The 22,179-nt window shown below is 35.6% G+C and overlaps 1 protein-coding gene across 8 annotated transcripts; it reads right to left on the bottom strand.

Moving 5' to 3' along the window:
• Positions 1–454: 454 nt before the first annotated feature.
• Positions 455–21,886, bottom strand: LOC127155936 (uncharacterized). Of its 8 annotated transcripts, none has more exons than XM_051098553.1 (28): positions 21,733–21,886; positions 18,913–18,957; positions 18,776–18,802; positions 18,606–18,662; positions 17,604–17,621; positions 16,272–16,343; positions 15,999–16,163; positions 15,888–15,920; positions 15,539–15,574; positions 13,474–13,518; positions 12,834–12,890; positions 10,987–11,037; positions 10,648–10,713; positions 9,513–9,563; positions 8,905–8,955; positions 8,651–8,695; positions 8,022–8,081; positions 7,854–7,904; positions 5,148–5,207; positions 4,999–5,049; positions 4,532–4,621; positions 3,288–3,437; positions 3,033–3,065; positions 2,896–2,952; positions 2,742–2,816; positions 1,012–1,062; positions 865–915; positions 455–769 (listed from the first exon to the last, which is right to left on the bottom strand). In XM_051098553.1, the coding sequence occupies exons 1-28, from the start codon at positions 21,797–21,799 to the stop codon at positions 765–767; spliced, it is 1,620 nt and encodes a 539-aa protein (XP_050954510.1). In that variant the 5' UTR covers positions 21,800–21,886; the 3' UTR covers positions 455–764. The 8 variants fall into 8 exon arrangements, with proteins under 8 accessions (XP_050954510.1, XP_050954517.1, XP_050954525.1 ...); XM_051098560.1 differs by having other exon boundaries at positions 5,148–5,204; XM_051098568.1 differs by having other exon boundaries at positions 10,666–10,713.
• Between the last annotated feature and the right edge of the window lie 293 nt (positions 21,887–22,179).

The following is a 22,179-nucleotide window of genomic DNA, read 5'->3' as shown; positions in this document are numbered from 1 at the left end:
CATTACATCACAATAGAAGTCAAAACCGTTTCTTAGCTTATTCTAATACTAAGAGCACAGGATCAAACCCCATAATTACCATCATTGTGCCCTTAAAGGGATAGTTCACCCAAAAATCAAAGTTCTCGTAGCTTCATAACATCACGTTTAAACCACTGATGACACATGGACTGTTTTATTGATGTCCTTACTACCTTTCTAGGCCTTGAATGTGTCAGTTGCGTTACTGTCTATGCAGGGTCAGAAAATACCAAAAATATCTTAATCTGTGTTCAGAAGATGAACAAAGGTCGTACAGGTTTGGAACGACATGAGGGTGAGTATTTAATGACAGAATTTAAATTTTTGGGTGAACTATCCCTTTAAGTAAAGGATAGGACTGGCCAGTTTTTTTAATGAAATCCTCATTGATCATACGGTTGTCAAACAAACACTAAGGAGTCAGGTTAGGAGATGTAATATTTAGTGTTTCATAAGAATTAAAATAACAGCCAATGAAGTGCTTAGCATGTTTTAGTTAGATACAGAGACACACAAAGGACATGAAACACTCCACTGAACAAGACAAATGAACAGACTGGGGGAACATCCACAAACAAGGAACACAACCACACATACACACAAATCACACAAATGGGCACAAAACTAAGACTAAAACAATATGGCAGACAAAAACATGTCACAAAACTTCACAACGGTGAGGAACACTAGGCAGAAAGGAGCTAAAAAAAACACTGACGGGGTTAACAGCATGGCCTTGGAAATCAACCTAGACGGACAGAGAAGATGAGAAGAGATAGATGAGAAAGGTAGAAGACACAATACACTGAGTTAAGGATACAGATCTTCTGATATGTCATCTACCTTTGTAGCCATTTCCATAAATGCCACTAAGCTTGCTTCCATCCTTTTGTCCTGTGGAAAGAAAAAAAATTTACATAGTGAAACTACCCACACATGAAACCTTCACAGATGTCATTAGGTTAGAATTTTGCTAGTAGAGTTACTCACCACCATAGGGCCCCTGACCACCAGCACTTAGTGCAGCTGCATAGCCTGTGCCTAGAAATGATCAGTCGTTACACTGGTTATTAGTCAACAGCATTTACGTATTTAGTCAATGATGTCTGTTAAAGCATGTTGGTGGAGAAATGATGAAGATTAGAACACAGTACAGGGGTCATTTAGCATGCATGATATATTAGTACCAGTTTTCAGTCAATATTAAAGATGATTTAATTACTTAATAAGTTGATATTAGATATTTAATGCATAAACTACTTTTCAAAAGTTTGGTGTCACTAAGATCTTTAAATGTTTTTGAAATAAGTCTCTTATGCTCAGTAAAAACAGTAATATTGTGAAATAATATTACAATTTAAAACAACTGTTTTCTATTTTAAAAGGTAATTTATTTCTGCAAGCATCATTACTCTAGTTTTTATTGTCACATGATTCTTCAGAAATCATTATAATACGCTGATTTGATGCTCAAGTTACATTCTTAATATTATCAATGTTAAAAACTGTTTTTTTCAGAACTGAATAGGAATAGGATTGAATAAGAAGGACTGGCATTTATTTAAATATTCATATCCTTGTTGAATAAAAGTATCACTATTTTTTAAAAAAAAATTCACTCAAAACAATAAATGATGTTAAATACCATTAAAAGTGGTTCACTGGGTTATAATAATAAGGGAATGACTTTAAGTTGTATGTATCACCTATGTTTAAATGTGACCCTAGACCACAAAACCAGTCATAAGTAGCATGGGTATATTTGTAGCAATAGTCAACAATACATTGCATGGGGCAAAATTATTGTTAGGATATTAAACGGATATTAGGATATTAAAACTTAATTTTTTATTAGTAATATGCATTGCCAAGAACTTCATTTGGACAACTTTAAAGGCAATTTTCTTATTAAATTTAAATAAATAGATTTTTTGCACCCTCAGATTCCAGATTTGTTTTTAAATAGCCTAATATTGACCTATCATAACAAACCATACATCAGTGGAAAGCTTATTTATTCAGCTTTCAGATGATGATCTCATAAAATTGACCCTTATGACTGGTTTTGTGGTCACAAATGTGCTATACAGCACCTGTGCTATGTAGAGCTATAAGAGGAATCCCATTCTCCTCCTTAGATTTTAGATATGTGACTCTACTCTCATAAGTTTGCTATTAATGAGAATTTACTACAGTGGCAAAAGCTGTTTTGAAACACTTTTTATGCTTTTCTGAGGTCAAAAAGTCTCGTCTCGGGACCTTGGGTGTAAAAACTTTGAGAACCATTTTATCTTCAGGAAATGTCATTTTTTAATCCCCAACTAAACTAAGAGACTAAGGGCTGATTTCACAGACAGGGCTTATACTAAACCAGGATTAGGCCATAGTTCACTTAGGACATTTACTATTTTTCTAAACGTGCCTTGGAAAAAAACATTACTGGAGTTTCTTTTAGTTGAAACAGCTCAGCTTTATGTTTTAATCTGGGACTATGGTAGAGCCTTGTCTGTGAAACTAGTGTGAGAGACAAGGAGAGATATAACGAAGAACCATACTGTACTTAACAGGTTCTTTACACGGTAGCGGTGCTATTTAGCGCCTCAACCACACTAAAGAACCACATTTTTGTGTTTGTGCTGACAGCAAACTTTATATGGTAGTGTATTTAATAGATATATATTAGATGTGTACGAATCAAGCAAAACTGCTGATATTCTCACCATATTTGGCGGCTGTCTTTGTGGCATCAGCGCCCAGACTGAGTTGCTCAGCTCCAAAAGGATAACCAGCATCAACTGCAGGTAAACACATTTACAGCCATGTCAGAATCAGACTGTGCATAATGTTCTCCTTTTCTTTTTCTAACCAACTTACCATCAAGCCCAGCTGCAATGACTGGTGCACTGTAAGGAATCTGGCCTACAGCTCCACCTGTGCCAGAAACAATTTGTCATCAGAAAAAAATGTTTTGAAATTTTACAACTATATTTACTAAAAATAAACCATATTACCTGCTAAAGGCTCCATTGCTCCACCTGCACCACCTGATAGGAGACAGATCATCTTTACTTTCTTTTTTATATAATAGTTATCTGATAATCATGTTTGGTTTATTACTGTAGTTTACTCTTTTGTTTAAATCTTCTTTCTTTTTCTCACAGTGGACAATCGCGTTCAAGTCAAATCCTCAGGCAAAGCATCAGGATAGCCGGAATACTAAGATTTGCATGTTGCATTTGAATAACAAATATGTGCTACGCACATACCCAGAGAAGTCTCCGGCCCAAGGGTTGGTATTCCTCCGAATGCAGCTCCGCCATAACTACCAGACTTGCCTTGAGGGCCAAGTCCAGCCGAGACCACAGGCTGGCCACCGTAAGGCAAGGATCCGGCAGCTCCAAGAACTCCACCAGCCCCTTTAAACAAATCAAACCAGAGGTATTACAGCATCAAGCAACCGTAGCCACTAAGACACACCTAGACAAAGAAGAAGAGACATTAGCATGACTCAACAATGATCACATGAGCTGGAAACGATTTGCCAATGGCAGGTGAAGTACGAAAATGCTGTAATTTCTCAGTACGATTTTTTATAGAACGAACTGAATTGATTGAAAGTGACAGTAAGAATATTAAAACATTGATATGAAGCATTTCTATTTTAAATAAATGTTTTTAACTTTCTATTCATCAAAGAATCCTGAAAATAACGCATCAAGGGTTCAACAAGATTATTAAATCTTGCTAAAGCACAACGGGTTTTAAACATTGATAATAATAAGAAATGTTTCTTAAGCACCAAATCAGCATATTAGAATGATGATTTGTGACCATGGACCACAAAACCACTCATAAGGGTAAATTTTTTTTAAGTGAGGTTTATACATAAATAAACAAGCTTTCCATTGATGTATGGTTTGTTAGGATAGGTCAATATTTGGCCGAGATACAACAAAAATCTGAAAATCTGAAATTTGAGGGTGCAAAAAAATACAAATATTGAGAAAATCACCTTTAAAGTTATTAGTAATGTATATTACTAATCAAAAATTAAGTTTTGATATATTTACGGTAGGAAATTTACAAGATATCTTCATAAAACATGATCTTTACTTAATGTCCTAATGATTTTTGGCATAAAAGAAAAATGTATTATTTTGACCCATAAGGTGTATTTTTGTCTATTGCTACGAATATACCCGTGCTATTTAAGGCTGGGTTTGTTGTCTGAAGGATCATTTGACACTGCAGACTTTTATCTTTGTCCTCACAAATATCTTTATTTCATAATATCTTAAAATAGAGAACATTCATTTAAACTGTTATTTTTCATAACAACACCATGCCATATTTTTGGTCAAATTTTTTTGCAAAAAATGCATCCTTTATGGGCACATGAAGTCACATTCAAAAACGTTCAAAAAAATCTTACTGATGCCAAACTTTTGAACAGTACTGTATTTAGTGTGTTTCATAAATGTACTGTCATCTTCAGATGCCTTTATCTTACCATACTTTCTAGACTTGGCATCAGCACCCAGGCCGGGGTTCACCACCATCCCTGGACCTCCAAGGCCTCCAAAGCTTCCAGCAGCAAGACCTGAAAAAGCAAACACTGACCTCTGGGATTTCATGCATATGATGCTGCTTCTAGTTAAAGTATGCAGAACACTCGGTTTATCATTTCCATTAGTAGTAGTCTAGGAGCAAATTACAATCTTGCTCAGATTACCTTTAGATTAGCATTAGTATAAAAGCAATTGCACAGACAACAGCTGATTGCTCAGTGGTCAAGCTATTGTAGTTCAGATGCTTCAGTTACCCAGATTAAGCTGGATGAGGCATAATATTGTTTATGATCACAGAACAGAGTTAATTAAACACTAGATGAAGTGCTAACATTATTGCAGGTGTTTATGAATCTCTCTTTAGTGTGAATGCGATGTTGTTGGTTACACTCATAACCTTCAGCCTTACCAGCTACACCGTTCAGCCCATTATCAGCTAACATTGATGGGTAGGCAGGTCCTGTAACATAATTATAATTGTCACTCAATTATAATTATGCTTTTATGTTAGTGTGACATTAGGACATGCTCCGTCGTAGCTATCCAGTCCAGACTCACCTGCCCCATAACCGTCCGCTGTGCCATAAACCTCACTGCCATATCCATTGCTGTAGCCTGCTGAGAAAACAATAAACAGTTCAACATGGCACAACAGTGATGTGTAAAACTAACACAGGAAGCACCTCTGTCAACCGCTTTGCAACCAAGATGATTCGGAAAAAAAAAAAAAATGTGCATAACATAAGTGTGAAATTTGGGTGTTTCATGCACAAACAGGCATGCACATGTTTGTGCACCCAAACGTGGAGGTCTTAGAGGAGCACTTTGTTTCTTGAGCAGCTCTTTGCTTTGTGCTGAACCAGCAGACTGCTGATCTGATCACACTTGTGCTTTACGCATCATGCAGCACCAACGTTATATTATAAAAGGTTTCACTTGAGTACTAACAGAGGCAAGAACAGAAAAATTATTAGAGGAAACACAGGAGATTATTTAATTGATCTATATAGGGGAGAAAGTAGTTGTCATAGTTTTTACTCCAGTAAATATTTTTCAAGGCAGGTCCATTTCTGCATATCTGGCAACTTGCCCCAATACAAATGTGATGTGTTGTTTACACAGGTAAGATGACAGAATTCAGAAAAATAATCATACAAATAAAAATTTGTATGTGAACCCGGTGTTCATCTTCATACACTACTTTTAAAAGTCTGGAGTCTTTAAGATTTTTTGTGTTTTTAAAAAAAGTTAAAGTTGTGCTCACCAAGACTGCATTTATTTGATCAAAAATACAGTAAAACAGTAAATATTGTGAAATATTTTAAACTGGTTTCTAGTTCTATTTTATGCATTACAAATAAAAGCTGAATTTTCAGCATCATTACTCCAGTCTTCAGTGTCATATGATCTATCAGTAATCATACTAATATGCTGATTTGCTGCTTAAGAAACATTTCTTATTACTATCAATGTTGAAAACATTCATGCTTAATAATTTTGCCTAAAATGTGATTTTCCAGGATTCTTTAATGAATAGAAAGTAAAACAGTATTCATTTGAAATATATTTGTAACATTATAAATGTCTTTAATATCACTTTTGATGTGTTCTTACTGAATAAAATGATTCTTTTCTTTTACATTTTTGAAAATTATTAAATAAAAAATCCTACTCACCTGCATCTTTTGAAATGTAGTGTACAAACCACTGAAGAAAACACACTGTTATGTAATTATACTTTATGCCTGTTTTACTCATACTCTGTTTACAATGCGTATGCAGTCCATGTGCATTACGTATGCGGCGCATGTTCATTTTTACTGCGAACAATGCGCTGTCAGTTTAATTCAGCGCATGCAGCACAGCAAAAATAGACTTGGTGTGGAAACGATCGCTGCACTGCTGCAGACACACCGCTCCGCGTAAATGCACTGTCGGACTGTGTGAATGTTCTAATCAGTTAACATGAGTGCAGAAAAAATATACACACTGCAAAGATAGTATGTGTGAAAGAAGCATCAAGACAGTTGCTGATATGTAGCCCTTGTGTGACAACTAACCCTGGTTTCCTCTATATAATACAGCTGTGTATTGCCAAGAATCTGGCGACACAATACGTATCACGATACAGGGGTTGCGATACAATATGTTGCGATACATTGCAATATTGTAAACAAGGCAATATATTGGGATATTTCTTATTTTATTAATAGGACATACTTTTAGGAAAGCTGTAATTAAGAACACACCACCATATGCAAACCATTCAATGTTACTGAATCACTTTTTGTGCAGTACGAGTAAAGGGGGAAAATAAAGATTCTTCAGTTATTAAATGTATAAAATGTAAACTTTTATAAACAGACCATATATATTTTAAGACCCTGCTTTGCAATTTAAGTTTCAATTGTAACCATGTCAGATCATTTTGATCTGAACTTAAGAATTACATCTGCTTAATATCAATAAAAAATAAAGTGCTTACAGGATTCCTAAAGAAAACATAAGAATTGTAAAACAATAAAATAAATAGAGATATTGGACATTCTAATCCGCAAGTTTTTCAGTTTGTATTTATGCTCCGCATGGAATCGGCAAGAACGCAACGTGAGCACCGGCTCGACTGCACAAAACAGCCCCACCACGAGAGAAAGTGACAGGTAGCGACCCCACCGTGCCTGGCGTGAAGGCCCTTTCACGGGACGCGGCAAGCTGTGGAACCGCTGCTTGCTGCGTCCTGGAGCGAACGTTACCTCAAAAGCCGAAATGATGCCACACTTTACACCGAGGCAGGAGCAGAAACCATTCTTTCATCCTTCATTAACGCTAACATTAGCGGCATGCCCTAGTGAAAAAAAGCATATGCTGGTAGGTATGTTTTGATGCTAGGATGCTGGTTAGGTATGTTTTGATGCTGGTTTAAGATGGTCCTTAGCTGGTCAAGGACCAGCATAAACCAGCAAAGGACCAGCATAAACCAGCAAAAGACCAGCTACCAACATATGCTGTTTTTTTCACCAGGTGCCCTTATGCTAGTATTTCCTGTCACTGTTTAAGTTCTGAGATAAGAATGCAATCTAGCGGTCAGGATATAAGCTCAAAACGAAGCAACTGTCATGAATATTGTACGATTATTTTATTTTTTAGATATCGATACTCAGTTTTTGAGAATCGATACAGTATCGCCCAACAAAATATCGCAATACACACGTGTATTATTTCTTACACCCCTACTATATAATGAATAAAAAACACATTATTTACCAATCTGCTTTCCCGCTCGAACTCCCTGTGGATATCCACCGGCCCCAAGACCTGTACCAGCAAAAAAATAAAATAAAATAGCTTTAGCAAAACATGAATATTCCAGAGCTTGTATTAGTGATACTGGTACTTCTGAGAGAGAAACAGCATTTCACAATTTCTAGATACCTGCTCCATAACCGTCAGTCAAACCAGCTCCAAGATAGCCAGCAGCACCAAGGCCATATCCTGTGAACAAAACATGCCAAATGTGAAACTTTGACCACTGGTAATAAAAATCATGGCCATCACAGAATGATGTGATCGTTCAGGGGGCCTGTGGATCAGAGTAATCATGCAAGACGAATTCACAGTGTGACTGCTCCATACATGTGGCCTGTGGGAGGAAAATAACGCAGCATGCATTGGGCACGCATCAGCACAAAGGCAGATATAAAGATAAAGGCTCAGGTGAAGCATATAAAAAGAAAAGAGAACAGCTCCAGGAAAAAGATGAGGCATTAGTCCAGCACACACACACACACACACACACACACACACAAACCTTTCCGAACAGCTGTGGTACAGAAAAGCACTTATTCATAGACCTGCATAGACCTGCAGCTGCAAGGAGTCCATGATGAGGGGTGGATTCTCCAGTCCACAATCACTAAGACTCTAATGTGTCAAAGGATGTATATTCATTTCATTTTATGAGGATCTTGAAGTACTGTATTGATTTTAGACTGGAGAAAACACCACCTTGTGACATGCATTCAGCCATAAACCGGTGACTTTTTATTATTGAAGACGTTTACCATTATTGGATGGTTTGGCGCCCTGTCCGTTGGGCAAAACTGGCCCTGTATTGTATCACAACAGTGGTTTATCTCAACACTGAGAATCCAAAATAGTTCCTATCACCTATTCTATGCTCATGCTTTAAAAACAGTGTGTTAGCATGCATTGCTTTTAACACTCTCATTACTTCCAGTGAACTTGGTAAATGTATTATTTACAGAAACATTTTAGGAACAGATCATTTGTATACTACTAAGTGATCAAACTTTACCATTGTTTGTAATTCCTTGTGCATTAATCATATCTGCTGCTGGACCATATCCTACAGATCACAGCAGTAGTTACCAAAACAAAGTACAGGATCTTGTACCAATAATTCGATTCACAAACATCTATACTACAGTTCAAAAGTCTGGGGATAATAAAGATATTTATAACGTTACAAAAGATTTCTATTTCAAATAATTTCTATTCGTTAAAAAATCCTGATAAAATAACGCATCGTTTCTACAAAAACATTAAGCGGCACAACTGTTTTCAACATTGATAATAAGACATGCTTTTTGAGCAGCAAAACAGCATATTAGAATGAAGACAGCTGAAAATTCAGCTTTGCATTACAAGAATAAATTACATTATAAAATATAATAAAATAGAAAACAGTTGCTTTAAATTTGTAAAAATATTCTACATTATTTTTGTTTTTATTGTATTTTTGATCATTTAAATAAAGCCTTTGTGAATATAAGAGAGAGACTTAAATATCTTAAACAACCCAAACTTTTAAATTGTAGTGTAAGAGCAGAAAGATAAGAATTTGAAATAGAATTTAATTCTATATAAGAATATAACAGCTATAAGCTGTTGGAGTGTGTTTACCCTTAATTTGAGCTCTCATTCCATTGGTCACTCCTGGTCCTGATGGGAAACCTATTGACCGCAACTACAATTACTATACTAGTCTCACAGACATGCATGACCACATTACTTCAAATCCAAAATTTAAACTTGCCTGTGCCATTAGCACACAACTGTATACTAACTATCTGCTTGATAGTCTGACATCACGAATCACCATTTCTGTGGTCCAAACACTCTATCAGATGCCAAAAGCAAACAACAAATAGTGTTCATATACACTCATAATGTGCTGTAGTACTACCAAAAACTTATGATCCAAACTTTTATCTACATAACTAAATCTGAGCTTAGCTCAAATGTGTAATATGAATAAACAGTGCTCATAAATAACTTTTGAGATAATATTCTCAACTGAAACAAGTAGAGGCTTGGACACAGAAACAGCATTTCTCATGTCACAACTTAAAGGGATAGTTCAGCCAAAAATGAAAATTGTGTCATTAATTACTCACCCTCATGTCGCTCCAAACCCGTAAGACCTTTGTTCATCTTCTGAACACAAATTAAGATATTTTTGATGAAATCCAAGAGTTTTCTGACCCTGCATTTAAATGCAATGCAACCGAAATGTTCCCAGGCCCAAAAAGGTAGTAAGGACATCGGTAAAGTAGCCCATGTCACATCAGTAGTTCAACAGTAATTTAACAAAGCTACGAGAATACTTTTTGTGCGTTAAGAAAACAAAAGCAACTTTATTCAACAATTGTCACTGTACTCTCAATAATGGCGGAGAATGGTGATTTGGAGGAGAAGAATTGTTGAATTTTTGTTTTGTTTCCACACAAAAAGTATTCTCGTAGCTTCATTAAATTATGGTTGAACCACTGATGTCACATGCATTTATCGATGTCCATACTACCTTTCTGGGCCTGGAAACAATTCAGTTACATTGCTGTGCAGGGTCAGAAAAAATTAAATTGTGTTCTGAAGATGAACAAAGGTCTTACGGGTTTGGAATGTCATGAGGTTGACAGAATTTTCATTTTTGGCTGAACTATCCTTTTAACAAGCGGATAAACACTCGACTATAAACTACAACTATGTCAATCATATTATACAGCAATTAGTCTTTCAAACATGAAGTCCCACATACATCTGGGATGAGTTTTACCATTGGCTATAGCACCCTGTCCATTAGGGACCCCTCCGCGACTGTAACCTAAACACCATAACACCAGTTAACATTCACCAAAAAGATACTATCAACAAAGCAGCTGACAGTGATGCAAGCGCATAAGAGATTCTACTCTGCCGGAGAGAAATGCAAATAAATAAATCAACATATTTCAGGATAGGCATGTAAAGTGAAATAAGAGGGAGCCATATGTCACCCATCATGCAGTGTAAATGGCCTAAAAATTGTAAATCTGGAAGAGCAGATTGAAAAAACTTTAAAAGCATGAAAGCCACACATGGAGGTATTGAGGTTTACCATCGCCCCTCTCTTGCTGTGACATGGGCTGGCCACCTCTAGGCCCAACACCTGTGAATATAGACAAATCAGCTGGAAGCAAAGATTTCAGTGGTGAGAATGATTAATAAAAGCAATATAATTGCAAATGACACTTATCAGGGTGTACACAGCATGCATTATAACTTTTCAAATACCTATGCAAAGTTGCACATGAGAGCGATTCCTGATATGAAAGATAAAGATCACAACAAATAACTAATGCACAGTAGGATATCTCTACTGTGTCACAACAAAATAGCAGAATAACACAAGAGCAGCTCATAAAAGCAGGCACACAACATCAAAAGCAGGTACACAATCAAATAAAGTGGTACCGAATGAAACGGCACAATCCTGCTTCCTACATTATCAGAAAAAAAAGCTGCATTGCTGTCACTGGGGCAATACCCTTTCAAAAGTACTAATATGATCTTAACCTAGAACAGCCTGTACTTATGGACATATAATGTCTTATTTTTGTGAATATTATAATTATGTGTTTTTTTAAGAATGGGAGGGTTTGGTTTATACCTGCTCAGTCAAACATCTGTATGTTCCTTAAAGGAGAAGTCCAATTCCAGAACAACAATTTACAGATAATGTACTCACCCCCTTGTCATCCAAGATGTTCATGTCTTTCTTTCTTCACTCGTAAGGAAATTATGCTTTTTGAGGAAAACATTTCAGGATTTTTCTCCATATAATGGACTTCTATGGTGCCCCGAGTTTGAACTTCCAAAATGCAGTTTAAATGCGGCTTCAAACGATCCCAAATGCGGCTGTAAACGATTCCAGCCGAGGAAGAAGGGTCTTATCTAGAGAAACAATCGGTTATTTAAATACTTTTTAATCTGAAATGCGATTGATGGGAGTTTTTCGACATACCCTAACTGTCATGAACTGGAAAAAACAGGTTGGAAAGAGCAAGACAAAACGAGCATTTGACATGTATATAAATTGTATTATTTTTATGAAAATAACCGATTGTTTTGCTAGATAAGACCCTTCTTCCTCAGCTGGGATCATTTACAACCGTATTTGGGATCGTTTGAAGCCGCATTTAAACTTTCGGAAGTTCAAACTCAGGGCACCATATCAGTCCATTATATGGAGAAAAATTCTGAAATGTTTTCCTCAAAAAACATAATTTCTTTATGAATGAACAAAGAAAGACATGAACATCTTGGATGACAAGGGGGTGAGTACATTATCTGTAAACTGTTGTTCTGGAAGTGGACTTCTCCTTTAACATTCTCCCCAATGTTTTAGCATTAGCAAAATAACTTGCCCCCCCGCTGGCTGGACAACTGAACTGAACCTCTGAACTGAAACTGACAGTACAGATGATGCACTGGTTTGAGACACTTCCTAAACATTCAGCAATAAGGCCCAAACTGACTCAAACATCAACAACAATGCAACAAGCTAAGATAGCCTATAAGCAAAAAGTCTTGTTTTTCACTTGTTTTTTTTTTATTTGTTATGTACTTGAGAAGGAAAGTTACTGAAGATATTAAGTATTGTTTTCTGACAAATTGGGCAAAATGAAAAAATATTTTTTGAAGAAAAAAAAAATATATTTGTCTTACCCTGTTTGCAGATCTTTGTTCTTGTTCATAGCATTAAGGCATTAAATTTTGATTCATTTTCCAAAAAAACATTACTTACGTCATTTTTTGTTTTTGTTTTTTGCAGTCTGTACATCTTTATTTCTACCATTTCAGTTCAAATGAAAAAAAGCATGTACAAATATGTGTGAATGATGACTTGTGAATGGGAATTTCCTTAAAGAAATGCAAGAATGAGTCAGAGATTTGAGGGTTTACCCAGTTTTGATGCTTTTGAGCCTTGCCCTGTGGGTGTGCCAGCAAATACACCATATCCTGAAGATCACAAAATCATTGTTAATGTCACTTTCACAGCTCTGATACACCAAATCTAGATGACCTTTTTGTTTTTTGACATGTTCTGTAAGCGCATGCACATTACAACACTATTAAACAAAAGATAGCGAACAGTTTACCACAGCCTCTAACAGTTTGACCAGCAAACACAACTGCTTCTTCCGTGCCATATCACAAAAATCGAATAAGCTGTTACTCAACCCACAATGCTCATTATAGATGCAAAGCACACATAAAAGATTACTTATTATTTACAGTTAAACAACAAACAAAGGATAAGACAGTTTCTCAAATTATTCAGCAATACTTGTCATAATAACATCTGCTTAAGGTCAACATTTAGACTAGAGAGCACACAACTGCACCCATGTCAAACAGACAACCATCCACATCTGCCTTTGTGAAACACAAGCACAAGAACTCACTAGCTCATTCTCAACAATAAATCATTTGACCAGGCTCAAGTGGTTTTTGACCGTTTGGGCATGCAACTACATGATAAAAGTCTATAATTAAGTGTAGGCCAACGCCATGCAAAGACATCTAAGTCAGTTTATTTTACCCGGTTGAGAAGCTTGTCCTGTAGGCGCATACCCTCCTGCAGCGCCTATCAGTGGCACATAGAAGTACTGCAGTCAACAACTGAAAAACTAAACACTTAATTTAGCATGGAAAAAGTAAGGCCAGTAGCATATTAAAAGGCACTAATAAAAATATTTACTTAAAAAAAACCCCAGCTAAAACCAGCCTAGGCTGGCTTTTGATTATTTTTTACTTTTATTTCATGCAGATTTATGTAGTTAATGAGAATCCCTGAAGACTTAAAGGCACAATATGTAAGTTTTCTGCTAGAAGGCGCATATTCAAAACAAACAAAGAAACAAAGGCGTAGTTTGATGACGCCGTGATTGAATGTGGAATCATGGGAGTTGTTGTCTTCATCCCCACAGCCGATACAATCCGTCGGGACTAATGTATTAAAGACTTATTAAGGTCACTGTAGTATGAACCAGGGTGGGGCTGAAAGTCGTGGAAGCGAAACAAGGACGCTGAAGCAATTGCTAATGAAGGACAAGCGCGATACACGGCTCAAAAACAGCAGAGCTTTTATTATGCCAAAGTCGACCGCTTCCAATTCTTCCGGTCATGCATATGTAGGAAAAAGCAGCACTCTTTTATCATACTACATACATATGAGTGTGTTGAAATTTCTGTTATAATGCTACACTCTGCATTCTTCACCTGTCTAATACAATGCATAACATATTAAAGTCTTTGTGGTTGCCATGTTTTCTACAAATTAAAACCATTGAAAATCAAGGGTGTATGACCAAAGCCACTAGAAGGCAAGCCTGCAACCATCAGCTGAAAAAGCATAAAGCCTACAGCTAATGTTTCCGATCTGGCAGTATGTGGGAAAAGAGACCAGAGTAACGGATGTCAATGGAGGAGAAGCTTTACTATGCTGAATAAACAGCTTTTTAGAGAAAACGACTTATCATGTAATAATTGACAGCCTATGTGCTAATCTTTAACATGTTTTACACTGAACAATACTTTTGGATTGACTTATTTTTAGTTTACACTGAAAAAAAGTGATTCAAATTTGCAGTTATGCTTTCTCCAATAGTAAGTAATACAGACCCTCACATCTTCTCTGGATTTAAACGATCTTCAAAACATTTGGGATAATGTCAGTACACAAGTCAGCAAAATATATAACACTGTTCTAGTGGTTTTTAGATATTTTACAAAAAAAATCGTACATTTTGTGCCTTTAATATTAGTGCTGGGCAACAATTAATAGCGATTATTCGCATCCAAAAAAATATGTTTTTGTTTATTTATGAAGGTTGTGTATATTTATTATGTATATATAAAAACACACACATACAGTATATATTTAGAAAATATTTACATGTATATATTTATATTAATATAATTTATATTATATATAAATAATATATTTAATATATAAACATAACATTTTTCTTACATATACACATGCATGTGTGTGTATTCATATATGCATAATAAATATAAATATACACAGCACACATATATTATGTACACAATAACTTTTATTTTGGATGCGATTAATTGCGTTGCCCAGCACTACTTAATATATAATAAAATATATATTTTAAGAGGTTTCTTTTTGAAGGTAAATAAATCAATAGTTTTCCAGTAACTGCTAAATAAATCAAAAGTTAGAATTTGGGTTAAATCCCATCAAAAGATCCTAAAATAGCAGAATAATAAAGCACTTCCAAAAAAAAAAAAAAAAAAAAAAAACTTAGTTATGAAATGCCACAAAGTTTTAAATAAACACAAATTTGGTGCTCCAAGTGTACCTAAACACTGCTATATAAGCACTGAAAAAAATGTTTATCTTGCATCTGGAGACAAATTTTCACTTTATTACTAGAGCACCCAATACTGCAGAAATCTGAAATAAAGAAAATATTATGAGGGGAAAAGGACTCAACTGCTTCCTGGAATAAAGTGGAAAAAGTTACTCAGTTGTGGTTGCTATAGCAACCTGAGTAAACAACAAAACATTGTTCAGACCCCTGAGATTAAACACACACATTTTCAAGATGCTTCGACAAGGAGAGGTTACATACCGCGTCCAGCGGCGGGGTATCCTCCTGCACCGTAACCTGGCAACAAGACAAGAGAGATGTCAAGGTTACAGCAAGAAGAAATAAATGTCTGTTCAGCAGAAGCCTCTCATGGTAGACACATAAACTCCCACACACAACTTCATCAAAAATATGACACCTAATCATGGCAAATGGACAGCATATATCACTACGTGCAAAAGATTTTAATCACAGCACAAGGTCAGGTTTTGATTGGTTAGATCAGATCCAATCTGCTACACAACCTTCGGGTCGGACAGAGACGGTGTTAAACTGGAACGTGTCATATATAATGATTATTTATTTGGGTCGTTGCGGTGCGCACACTCACCTAGCTGTGCTCCATAGCCATTACTGGTGTAACCTAGAAAATGTCAAAATCAAACAGTGAGTAAGTGTTGCAGAAGTACTTATGAATGCAAAACAAATGAACAGCTCTCACCTCTTCCTCCAAGCTTCCCTGCTGGATAACCTATGGCTGCTCCGAGCCCGTTGCCTAGGCCATACCCTGCACCGAGTCCCAGCCCGGCAGTCCCAAGGCCGGTCCCGAGGCCGGTCCCGAGGCCGGTCCCGAGGCCAGTCCCGAGGCCAGTTCCAAGGTTTGCAGCTAAGACCAAAATAGCAGGATCATGGTGATGAATGCAGGAATGATAAATCCATCAGACGTAAAAATTGATATCTGTCTATTATAGTTATTTAGGAATGGCGGTTTTACCTCCTCCATAACCGAGCGTTCCATATCCTTGTTTCAGGCCTCCTCTGATCGGAGCGGGTCTGTATGCTGCCCCTAAAAAGACACCACACTCATTACACAAACTACACACACATTAAGCCCATATGCACGTAATAGCCAGTGTTGGGAAGGTTACTTTGGAAATGTAATAGGTTACAGATTACTAGTATTTACCCTATTTAAAATGCAATAAGTAGTGTAACTATTTAAAATTACTTTATTAATGTGACTAATTACATTGATTACTTTTGATTACTTTTCTAGATTTCTAATTAATGTTTTCATCTGTTAATCATTTTGAAACATTTAAAGCAGGCAAGGTTACATTAGTACTCAACACTGATTACTGTCAGACTTCTTAAATCCTTCATCACTTGAATTAAGATGATAAAAATGTAAATTTTAAAGCACAGCAACCACAATCACATCACTTCTTCTTACTTTGAGATCATTCTGAGGTTAAATGCTGATTTAAAATCATAAGATACAGTTATGATACTGTTTTTGAAATCTTTGCATAGAACAGGAAACACTGGCATCTACGAATGACTTAAAACATAAAGCGTATACATAAACCCAAATAAAACAGTTATCAAATAGCATGTGTCCTATTTTGTGTCCTAAACTCCTGAAACATTGGTGTCTCATATTTTGGAGCAGTCAGTGCAATTTGGATACAATTAAATCTGCGTATGTGTGCGAAAATATTCAGAATCGTTAACATTTTCAGATTACAGTTACATTTATTTTCTAATTAAATTACGTTATTCTGTTACATTTAACTAGTTACTCACCAACACTTACAATAGCACAGACTATTGCACACACATGCAAACAACTGCTTGCGTGCATTTTACACTACCATTCTAAAGTTTGGGGTTATACTTTTACTCAGAAAGTGACTGGAAAGACATTTAAAACGTTACAAAAGATTTCTGTTGCAAATAAATCTATTTTCAACTTTCTATTCATAAAAAAATCACAGTTTCCACAAAAAATATTAAACAGCAGAAGTGTTTTCAACATTGATAATAATTTGAAATGTTTCTTAAGCAGCAAATTAACATGATTTCTGAAGGATCATGTGATACTAATGGCTGCTGAAAATTTAGCTTTGCATCACAGGAATAAATTACGTTTAAACCTTATTAAGATAGAGAGGAGTTCTTTTAAATTACAATAATATTTCACAAAAGTAACTGTATTTTTGATCAAATAAATGCAGTATTGATGAGCATAAGATACTTCTTGAAAAAACCCTACAGACCCTAAACTTTTGAACTGTACACAAAATAAAAAGTAGAATAAATTTACCTCCAAGATAACGGCCAGCTGTTTGTGAGAGAGAGAAAAAAAAAAACATTAGATGGTCGGTATGACAGAATCCAAAAGACTACCATTCACTTTGTGTTCATAAATAAACAAATACCCTAGTAAACTGTCTCACTGACTTCCTTTTTCAAAGTCAATTCTGTGTATTTTGGCATATGTTTAGTCATAGGACAGTGTTGTGAAGGTTACTTTGGAAATGTAACAGGTTACAGATAACAAATTACCCTATTTCAGTTACTTCATTAAAGTAATTAAACTGATTACATTACTTTTCTAAATTTAAATTTCTACATTTTTCTAAACTGTAAATCATTTCCAAACATTTAAAGCAGGCAGGGTTAACCGAGTACTCAACAGTGATTACTGTCAGACTTTTAAAACACTTTTAAAACACTTAAATTAAGATTATAATAATTTCATTTTAAAGCACAGCCACCACAAAATCAGACTTTAGCACCTTTTTTACTTTTAGATCATTCTGAATACAGATACATACATACAGATTTAAAATCATAACAAAAAATAGTTTAATGGTTATGATACTGTTTTTGAAATCAGATCATGCAAACATAGCTATAACAGGGAACACTGGCACTGAACAATGCCTTAGAAAAAACAGTTAATTTAAAAAAAATAAAGCATATTCATAAACTCAAAGAGAAAATAAACATATTATGTGTCCTAAACTCCAGAAACATTGGTGTCTCATATTTTAGAGCAATGCAATTTTGGAAAGAAATTAATTAAATGTGTATGTGTGAAAATATTCAGATGTAACTCCCCTTTGTAATCGTTAACATTTTCATAAGTAACTGCAATTTAATTACACGTTTGTTCTCAGTAAATGTAACAGACTGCAGTTGTATTTTTAATCACTTTATGTAACTAGTTACTCCCCAACATTGCCAAAGGTTTATTATAAACCTTTATTTATTGCTCGTACTTATTTTCATCTCAGCTTCATCAGAGGTTAATGTGACTCACCACCTGTCTTTCCTGGCTTGCCTGCCCCATAGCCACGAGCTCCAAGGATACCAGCCACTGGACATGGGACAGTGCAGAAATGAAAGAAAGATAAGATAACCTTTGTACTGACATAAACAAATTGCTTATTGGATCAGCAGCATCCATCAGGCTCAGGCAGACAGACTTACCTCCAGACTTTACACCGACACCAGGACCTACAGAAAAAAGACAGAAGCTCATTACACGATGTAATGTTCTGACCTCTAAACCTCTGTAGTAGCGCACAGACACACTATAAATACAAAAATGAAAAAGGGCAAAATACCTCTACTAGCCAGTCTTCCCAGGGATCCAGTCTGCGGCCTAACTCCTTTAAAACAAGGAAATAAAAAACTGTGTAAATGCATTTAGCCTAAAATATAGATAGAATACATGGTAATACCATGTTTTCTGACAAACCTTTTAATGCAAATACTTACTATGCCCAATATAATATCTGAAAATTAATACTACCACAAAAAATACCTCGTAAAAATACCTCAACAGAGGGTAGTCAAGTAGACTACATTTTAAATCCTTAGAAATCTAACTATAAAACGTCCATGGTTGAAAAACTATGCCAGCTGACCCTGTAAGAGATTAGCAGTGTGTATTTGGTCGAACTAACTGCTGTCTCTGCATATGTGAAACAGACGTCCATTGATGCTCAAAAACTGTAGGACAAAATGGGCTGTGTATCGGTCGTATAAAGTCAGGACTGACAGAGGGCCGACAAATTTGGACCACCGCTGTCACATCCAGGCACAAGGTTTTGATCTTCAGCCATGATTACAAGTGTTTAAATTGCGGTCTGAGTTATGGATGCTGGAGCGGGTCCAGGCAAATTTTCAGAGGTTTTTTTTTTCTCTCTATTTATCCAATAGTAAAGCTGTCAGACATTTAACATAGAGTCGTTATGTACATTTCATTACGTAATTTTCTAGACACCTCTTAGTCTGACGTACAAACATCCGTGACTGTTGGCGGGACATTTGATGACGCAACAGTAAAAAAAAAAATAATAAAAAAAAATAACAGTGTAGTAGCCTGATAAGTGTACACATACTACATACTGAATAAAAAATTGTCAAGAATCGATAGGTGGACTGGCAATATTATATGGGGAAAATAAACCTAAAATGTGACCCTGGACTTGTGCACAAAACCTGTCATAAGTAGCAATATTGTTATTGCAATAGCCAATAATACATTTTATGGGTCAAAATGATCGATTTTTCTTTTATGCCAAAAAATCATTAGGATATAATAGTAAAGATCATGTTCCATTAAAATATTTTGTAAATTTCCTACCGTAAATATATCAACATTTATTTTTTGATTAGAAATATTTTTGCACCCTCAGATTCCAGATTTTCAAATAGTTGCATCTCTAATTATAACCCTAAGTAAGTATAACCCTCAATTTCAAAAACTTAAAATTTCAAAAATGGTTTTGTGGTCCAGGACCACAAATTTGTATTTCTGTTTATTTTGTTTGTGCATTTGTAGTATATGCAAACATTTAGATGAAACACATGGTTAAAAGCATGTACTTGAATAAACCTTAATTTTAAAGCTTTAGAATATAACCTTGTGTATTATAGTTTAAAATATACAAACATGTGTTTTTAGCAGCACAATAAATCACAGTGAAACGTCTATAATATAGGGGCTAGATGTGTTTAATAAATAATAACTTTTTCAGCCATGCACTTTTGTTTAGAGATCCAACTCATATTTTGCTTCAAATGGCATGAAAACTGATTTCAGATACCCTGGTGTGTGACATAATAAAACATTATATTAAATCAGAGTGGGTGAGACATGTAGCCTATAAAAATGTGTAACAGTCTAAGCAGAAACGGTTTCTCTTCCTCTTTCTATTTTATTGCAATTCTCAATTCACTGCAGGATCTCAATATAATAAAGACAATATACCTTTGATTTATAGAGAGAACAAGAATTGAGATCTAATATATTTTATTATATTTTATATTATATGTATGTAGGCTAATACATATTTCAACTGGATTCCCAAACGTTTTGTGATCTGAACCTCTTTGACCTAAAATATTTTACCACTGAGTATCACTGAGATTCTTTTATGCAGTTTCTGGTCACATGACATGCAGGTAAACAAATAAAACATCTTTTTCAATAAATGCATTTAAAAACATGTGTGACGCTGGACCACAAAACCAGTCATAAGTCATAAATTTTTTATATTGAGATTTATACATCATCTGAAAACTAAATAAGCTTTCCATGATGTAGGGTTTGATAGAGATACAACTATTTGAAAATCTGGAATTTGAGGGTGCAAAAAAAAAGAGAGAGAAAATTGCCTTTAAAGTTGTCCAAATGAAATTCTTAGCAATGCATATTACTAATCAAAAATGAAGTTTTGATATTTTCGGTAGGAAAATTACAAAATATCTTCCTGGCACATGATCTTTACGTAATATACTAATAATTTCTGGCACAAAAGAAAAATCGATAATTTTGACCTACACAATGTATTGTTGGCTATTGCTACAAATATACTGAAGCTACCTAAGACTGGTTTTGTGGTCCAGGGTCACATATTTCAAAGTGGTTGAAAGAGATTTAGTCATTCCTTGTTTGATTTTATTTTGATCATTGACCTTTTCATGAATAAATGTAAATTTAATAACTAAACTTTTGCAATCTGTCCGTATCATTAGACATTCAAAGTGGTATTCACATAGCAAAAGCACTAGATGACTGGCTTCTCCACTTAATGATACATATATTCAAGTGACAGTTTAAACAAAAATGTAATTTTCTCAGCAGCCAAAACCACACTTATTTGAACTTAAGGGCTTCCCCCTAGGGGAACAATGGAGGGCTTGAGTATATGGGTCAGCCCTACCTGGGATTAACCTCACAACCTTAGGGCCACCATAGATCATGATTAGTCTCAAAATTGTTTCATTTTCAGTCATAATTACAATGATTTGATCCCATGTGTGCTCAAATATCATAACAAGCCACTGACCCTCTTTCTTCCCTCTTCTGCATCACAAATTCTCCTCGTTTCTCTTTTTCTCTACAACAAGCACTTCAGAAGACATATCTAACTTACCTCCTTGTATGGTGCTCTGTACCAGCCACAGGACCAGTGAGGTCTGCAGGAGAGCCCGAACCAGCATGTTGGCAGACAGACAGACAGATAGAGTTTTAGCAAATAGCTAGAAATACACACAGGTGAAGTGAGTCAAGCACCCGCAGTTGAAAGCAGCACCACTGGCCAATCTACCCGCCAGGCCTTTATTTATTCTCTGGACGGCCATGTACTTCCTCTGACCGGCCCTGCCCTCTGCTGTTCTATTGGGCACTCCCTAACAAAATCACCTGCCCTTTCTCTTACTCCTCGTCCCATTCTACCACCTCCTTTCCTCATCCTCTTCTAAGCCTGAAGAAGACAGTCGGCTTTTTGTTGTAATATGGCCCTATAGATATACACATTTTTGTGTTGCCCATGGCATCCTGATAACTGAAAAGGCACAACGAGTCTCCTTTATTGATTATA

Source organism: Labeo rohita, chromosome 3, assembly GCF_022985175.1.
Source record: "Labeo rohita strain BAU-BD-2019 chromosome 3, IGBB_LRoh.1.0, whole genome shotgun sequence".
Classification (NCBI taxonomy): Eukaryota; Metazoa; Chordata; class Actinopteri; order Cypriniformes; family Cyprinidae; genus Labeo; species Labeo rohita.
This window is presented reverse-complemented; position numbering and strand designations above follow the sequence as displayed.

Excerpts from the sequence above, each read along its gene's own strand:
- LOC127155936 (XM_051098553.1), bottom strand. The coding sequence starts at position 21,799 with ATGCTGGTTCGGGCTCTCCTGCAGACCTCACTGGTCCTGTGGCTGGTA. Across the intron at positions 11,038-12,833 it reads CTCAAAAGCATCAAAACTGG|GTGTTGGGCCTAGAGGTGGC; the intron begins GTAAACCCTCAA and ends CTATATTCACAG. Across the intron at positions 7,905-8,021 it reads GACTGACGGTTATGGAGCAG|GTCTTGGGGCCGGTGGATAT; the intron begins GTATCTAGAAAT and ends TTGCTGGTACAG.